Source organism: Abramis brama (genome assembly GCF_963993115.1).
Source record: "Abramis brama genome assembly, chromosome: 13".
Classification (NCBI taxonomy): domain Eukaryota; kingdom Metazoa; phylum Chordata; class Actinopteri; order Cypriniformes; family Leuciscidae; genus Abramis; species Abramis brama.
In genome coordinates this window covers 19,675,369-19,682,059 of record NC_139975.1, presented here as the reverse complement: position 1 = coordinate 19,682,059, position 6,691 = coordinate 19,675,369, and the positions used below count along the sequence as shown (strand labels likewise).

General features: G+C 38.0%; 1 protein-coding gene across 1 annotated transcript in view; it reads right to left on the bottom strand.

Moving 5' to 3' along the window:
• Window positions 1-616: 616 nt before the first annotated feature.
• The window catches only part of gpc4 (glypican 4), a 44,997-nt gene continuing 38,922 nt past the window's right edge, over window positions 617-6,691 (bottom strand). The window contains exons 4-9 of the mRNA XM_084132914.1: window positions 6,427-6,592; window positions 5,683-5,813; window positions 5,010-5,156; window positions 4,766-4,890; window positions 3,432-3,604; window positions 617-3,286 (exon numbers count right to left, since the gene is read on the bottom strand). Of these exons, the coding sequence (XP_083989040.1) occupies window positions 3,063-3,286; window positions 3,432-3,604; window positions 4,766-4,890; window positions 5,010-5,156; window positions 5,683-5,813; window positions 6,427-6,592 (966 nt within the window). The 3' untranslated portion in view covers window positions 617-3,062. The remainder of the gene's footprint in view (window positions 3,287-3,431; window positions 3,605-4,765; window positions 4,891-5,009; window positions 5,157-5,682; window positions 5,814-6,426; window positions 6,593-6,691) is intronic.

Here is a 6,691-nt window from a genome sequence, read left to right as displayed (position 1 = left end):
TCAGACCCCTCCATGATTTCCAAGTGGGAGAACTTGCAAAATAGCAGGGTGTTCAAATACTTATTTTCCTCACTGTATATATATATATATAATGCATCATAATAAAGATTATAAATGTAAGGTTATTCATGACCCATACTGGATAAGGTTTCCTTCCAATAGAATAGAACATAAACACGATCGAGACTATAAATCTATCTAATCAAATAACATTTGAAAAGGATCTTATGAATCTTTGCTAACGTTGATTTGATTTGAGAATTTGAGTCTCTGAAGGTGTAGCTTTCTTCATATGGTCTTTATCACATTTATTTTCTGTACTATTGCAAGAAAACCTCAAGGGATGGTTCTTTTTTATTTTGATATGTTAATGCAGAAAGGGACATTAATAGCCTTATATTCATATCTTGTCTTAACAGTTTAATGTAATAACACACAGGAAGACCAAAGGACGATTTAACACTTCAGCTTAATTAATGGTTTTGATTAATCAATGTTCATGATTGGTTTAAGTCATCCTTTGTTTTCATTAATGGGTCCCTCAAAGACATTTTCAAAGCAATCATGCAATTCAGTAGTGGTAATACTGGCAAGAGCAGAAATGACACACGACACATTTAAATATCTGCAGTCTTTATTTCAACAAGACTAAGAAATGTTTAATATAACTTTTCTCTTACATTTTTAGCATCTATCTCTTTGTTTTGCCCATATTAAGCACATACTCTGAATGGGTAAAATCTGATGAACATCTCTCAGAGACCACTAAAACGACTGCTCATTATTTACAATTTTTCCTTTTCTTTCTTCAGTCTCTCCGACTCCTCATCACAGATGACTCCATTGATATACAGGGCCGCAAGTCCTGCAATCTGTCCACCTGAAGTTCAGCATTCAAACTAAAGATGACATTGCAGAGGTTCATTCAAGAGTCCATGTCATCTTCGCGCTGACTCGGAGTAGCTCGACATACTAAGCATTCCTTTCCTGGTCTTTACATCAGAGCCATCTTAACATGTGACAGTGGGAAGCTTTAGGTCATAAGGAAGGATAGAAAGCACATATTGCTTCCTATTCGTGGCAGCACATCAGCCTAGAAAAAAAATACATATCCAATCTGAGGTGCATCGCATTACTGCTGTGGAGATATTTACTCGTTTCAGGCTCCTGAAACCCTGACAAGATTCTGTTCATGTCCGAGGACTGGCCATTCATCCATACGCACTGAATGAATCTCCAAACGAATGAATAAAAACAAACGTAAAAGTTGAAAAGCAAATATGCATGCTGCAGATATGATTAAAAGCATCATTTAAAACTCTCTTGCTGTGAGGTATCTGAATGCCAATTAAAAGTGCATGTGACATCAGGAATGATCAAGGACCGATGGCCAGCCCTGTCCTTGCATCAGCTTGTACAATTTTCACAATCCCCTTACATAAAACTATGACAAAACAAATGCTTACGGTAGCTCGGTTTACAAAATCTAAATATCATGTATTATGAAATTTGAAGCCAATATAAAACCATTAAAGTGTGAAATCATTAGAATGCATTCATCTACAGACATAAATATTTTGAATACTGAAATTAAGATACCTAGAAAAGCGATGCTTGCGAATGCCTTTCAAAGAGACACGTGGTTAAATAACTTACTGTACAAGAGCGAGGGGGGATAGTTTTTTTTCTGAGGTGAAAATCCTTTCTTTTAACCCAACAAACAAGCACTTGTCAGACATCTGAATGCGAACTCGAAAAAAAAAAAAAAAAACCTGTCAACTGGTGTTGGATCGTACCACACACGCACACAGTCTATTGCTCTATATGAGGAATGGTTTTAAAACACTGTACCGTACTTCTATGGATATAAATCGGGAATGGGAAAAAGCTGGACATTTTGTGTTACAAACAGAAAAGAACCAAGAGAGGCCACCCAACCTCTCAAATCAGCACCGACTGTCTGTGTAGTGAAATCTGCAGTACCTATATTAGAGAGTTTATACCTTACAATACACTTCTAGCCTCCACATAAAATTCATCCACAGCTCAGTCTTAAGCCATCTTCAGCATACACCCGTCTCCAGCTGGTCCTGGTGGTAAGTTCAGAACTAGACATCCAGTAAAAAGCTATTTTACTCAGGCCACAAAGTCTGCATCATGCAGGAAACGCATCTCTGCATGATCATCGTTGATGGAACCATCAAGGCCTATTCATCAGTGGATCAACTTTCACAGAGACCTTACCTAACCAAAGCTCCTTCATCACACACTGTTAAGTTATTACTGAAGACTACATTCTCAAGTTATATATTATACCACTGAAAGTATTTGGGATGATGAGGTGGGGGCTGTGAAAGTTGTTTGGAAACAAGTTATTTTTCAGAATAACTGCCTTGTGTCTGGGATCCTGAAGTGTTGATTTCATTCATAAGGCAGCATTTTATATATTATAAATAAGCCCTAATAAGGGCTTGTTTATAAACTATTTAAGGCATCATTAAGTATTTATCAACCTCAATAACATTCAGGGAACATACATGATCTGCATCTAACCGAAGCCTCCATGCACATCAACACACACGCTCAAAATGGATTAAAAGTCAGTCTAATGAGTACTTCATACAGATTTGCTTAAATCATACATGTGTTATATGGGTTGATTAATTGTTTAGCTTTAGAGAAAGCCCTTGGATGATATATACAGCCAATCGTACACACCATCCAACCCAATCACACACTCAGTCTGATCTACTTTCAAACAAACACGGCACTTATTTAAACCATAACCGGGTTGACGATTCTGGACTCTAGAGACATGGAGGAATAAAACCCAGCTGACGTGAAATGCTGAGTGGAAACGTATGAAGTCCGTTCTTATAAACACACACACACACAAAAATACACTGAAGGGAAGTTATTTGAATATTAATAACTTGAGTGTCTTCCCCTGATGGCAGGTAGACGGAGATCCTGAAAGCAGTGTCTTTAATGTCCTATGGCAGTTTTCTGCTCTCTTGTTCAAATTCGTACAAACACGCATCCTCTTCCTCTCTCAGCCGGTCTTATCTCGTGTGAAGGGTGAGTAGGGCGAGCAGGAGCGCTGCCACTGCCAGTGCCAGACTGCAGGGTGCCAACCGTGTACCACTAGAGGGCTGGTTTCCAGCCAGAGGCTTGATGATGATGCGAGGTTTATCGGGCGCTGGGGTGGAGAAGTAGATGTCGTTGTCAGGTTCACAAGAGGGCGAGTCGCAGCTACTTCCGCTTTCCTCTCCGCTGCCGGCATCCTCTGAAGAGCCAGGAAAGACAGATAAACGTTAAAAACAAGGCTTGGATGATGGCATCCTGCATTATATCTTCGTACTGAATTTCGAATAAATTTAACCACAGCCGTTGTTGCTCAAATGAAGTGTGCAGAAGCAGATGCCTCGTACCATTGACAAATGAGATGTCAGTGCCAGTGTAAGCAGCTTTAAGCCAGCTGGTCATTTCCTTCAGCACTGCTATTTGCCGCCGAATCACCATGTCTGGTTTGGTGATGTCAACTTCCACATCAGGATTAGACACCTGATTGGCTAAGCCGTTGCCCATGACGACAGATTCGTACCTGCACGTGAGGAAAAGGAGGAAAAGTTGAGTGGGCTGTCAAATGTTGCAGTTTGAGTGTGGAAAGGAATGAAGTAATGTTACTGTATCTGGTTCAATGACCATTAAGAGTGTCTTTACACTGTAAAAAGTGTTCAATTGACTTAACTTAAAAAAAAGTGAGGAAACCCGTGCCTTAAAATTATTAAGTAAATAAACTTCATGCGTAATTGCGTGATTCCACATAACTTAATTTTTTCAATTACACATGAAGTTTATTTTCTAAATAATTCTAAGGCAATGGGTTTCCTCACTTTTTTTTTTAAGTCAATTGATCTTTACAGTATAAAAAAAAAAGTGTTTAAACCAGATGCACCAAGGTCTTAGAAATGCTCTCTTTATATTCATGTTAGTTTCATATGGTTTTATAAAAACTTGGTCACACTTTATATTAGGTGTCTGTAACTACCACTTGGATAAAAAATTGTTGGGTACAATGTATTATTGTGTTCATATAGTATTGCAAAACACGTTTGCTGCTATTGAGGTGGGGCCGGGTTTGGTGGTATGGGTGGGTTTCAGGGTGAGTTAAGGTGTAAAGGAAGGGTCAACAGTCTAATTATAGAAATTAATTGCAGCTGTAATTACATGCAGGTATTGTCAAATGTACAAGTAGAATGTAAAAACATTAATGTACACACTAACCTTACTTACTCGTTAGTGCCTAGTAGTCACATTTAAGACATTTAAGTAGCTTTTATAAACGTGCCTTAGAAAAAAACATCACTGGTGTGAATCTTGAGACAAAACAATGGATTTCAAACAATGGATTTCAAACATGCATTTTAGACTGGGACTAGCTTAAGCCTTGTCTGTGAAACCGACAAAATATAAAGTGGGACTAAAATCTTTTTTTTTTTTTTTTTGTTCTTTTTTTTTTTTTACCATATTCAATAAATGTTTCAATTTAATTATTTTAAAAAATAAAGAGTGAAAAGTAATACCATATTTTTCTTACACCACAAGTGTTCACATTTTATTTTCAAAAATGTTTTTATATAGATCTTCCATGGCAATTTATTTTATTATAGAAATTAAATTATTATTTAACCCTTGCATTTTAAAGTGTTTTTTAAATTCATAGATCCAGACAAAAAAAATGAGCACCATCTCATTGACCCACCTGCTTTTGGCTGTACCATTCCAGCATTCATCACCGGTGGAAATCCGGTCTCCAACACACACCGTGTCCGGCAGGGTGGACCAGAACTTCTTGGCGTGCTTCAGTTTCTTCTTGACATCCGTCAACTAGGAAACAAACCGTTTGTTACAAATGTTCCATTCTGATCTGGAAGAATCAATCAACATGTTTTTAAAGAAAGCGTCTGGAATGGATATGTGGTAATAAGGGAAACTCTTATCCTCACCAGTCGGTCCAGGCTGGTGCCAGCGGCAGTGGTGGGTCTGGCCTCAGGGCTGTAGGGTCGGAAACGGCCAGGGAAGCCCGGGTCTTTAGAAGAGCGTCGAGTGCGGAAAGCCATGTTGGGTTTGGGCTGCCCACAACCCTGAAACACCTGAAACATAACATAAATATATAAATCATATTATATATTATATTATATTATATTATATTATATTATATTATATTATATTATATTATATTATATTTTATTTATTTATTTATTTATTTCTTTGTGTGTGTGTGTGTGTGTGTGTGTATATATATATATATATATATGAAGAGTTCAGATGCAAAAGCCTCTAAGTGCCATCTGAAATGTTCTTCTAGAATGATCATTTTTATCAAGCTCATATATTTAAGTTCAGTAATTTCAGTTAAATGGCATTGAAAATTACCTATTAATTGTCATTTAAGTGAAATTACTGAACATAAATATACAAGCTTGATAAAAATGATCATTCTAGAAGAAAATTTCAGATGGCGCTTAGAGGCTTTTGCATCTGAACTATTCATATATATATGAATAGTTCATATATATATACTATTCATATATATATATATATATATATATATATATATATATATAAACAAGCATTTGTGATTTACATGTCATTTTGAAAATAAATAAAAAACCACACCTTCTGTGAGACCTGCATGCTGTTCTCCTGCATGTTCATGATGGCGTCGGAAATCTTGACATCTATGGGGTCCATGACAGACTCAAAGTTAAAAGGTCCCTCTAGCCTCTCAGCGAGACCCAACATGGAATCTAAAATGGAAAATAAATACATTAATGAGAGGAACACCCACAAAACAATCTATTTCAATACAACATTTTCAAAAACCAATGCACAAACAATTACTCTGCAAGTTATTTCCACCACTAGAGGGCAGCATACAGTCATCGGTCCAGGCTAAGCTCATGAACAGCTTGTAAAACAAACAGAGGCCTGAAAAAGGCGCCCCAATTAAGGTTCCCCCAAAAGCTGACAGGCAAAGTGAGCAAAGCCAGTCCCATAGTCCCGCAAGCCAGGAACAGTTTGCGAGAGCGCATGAGAATGGGACCTGGGACCACACGGCCTTCAGAGCCACAAGAGGCACAAAACACTTCATGAAACACATGCAAGGAAAAAAAAACAGAGCAGCTCCCCAGCTTTCACTCCTAATTCAAGTCAATTTCAATCCTGGTTTCAAGCTGAGGCTTCACGTAAATTGTATTGGCCTAAGAGCAAGTGAACAAGAGGAAACCATTTCAATGTGACCTGTTCATTTTTAATCTGTGCTTATTATACTCATGTGCTTAGTTTGGAAAACTGGTTCCATTACATCTAGTAATGGTTCAGTAATCAATCAATTACTTGAGTCATTTAAAACTCTCTTACCCAGGAAGTTATTCCACTCTGTGTCCAGATCAGCCTGATTGGCCAGGCAGCCTCGCATGACGTTGAGACAGTAGTTCTTGCAGGGCTTCAGTGCCACCTGGCCGGTACAGTACGGGCAGTATAACATCTTCATAGCTGCACGCACGCAGTTCGGAGAGGCGCTTACCTGAGAGAGAGGATGAACAAGAAGATTGTTATTGAGCAGAGTCAGCAAAACAGACACCGGAGGAAAAGGCTAATGAGTCTGTAACCGAATTCATATGCC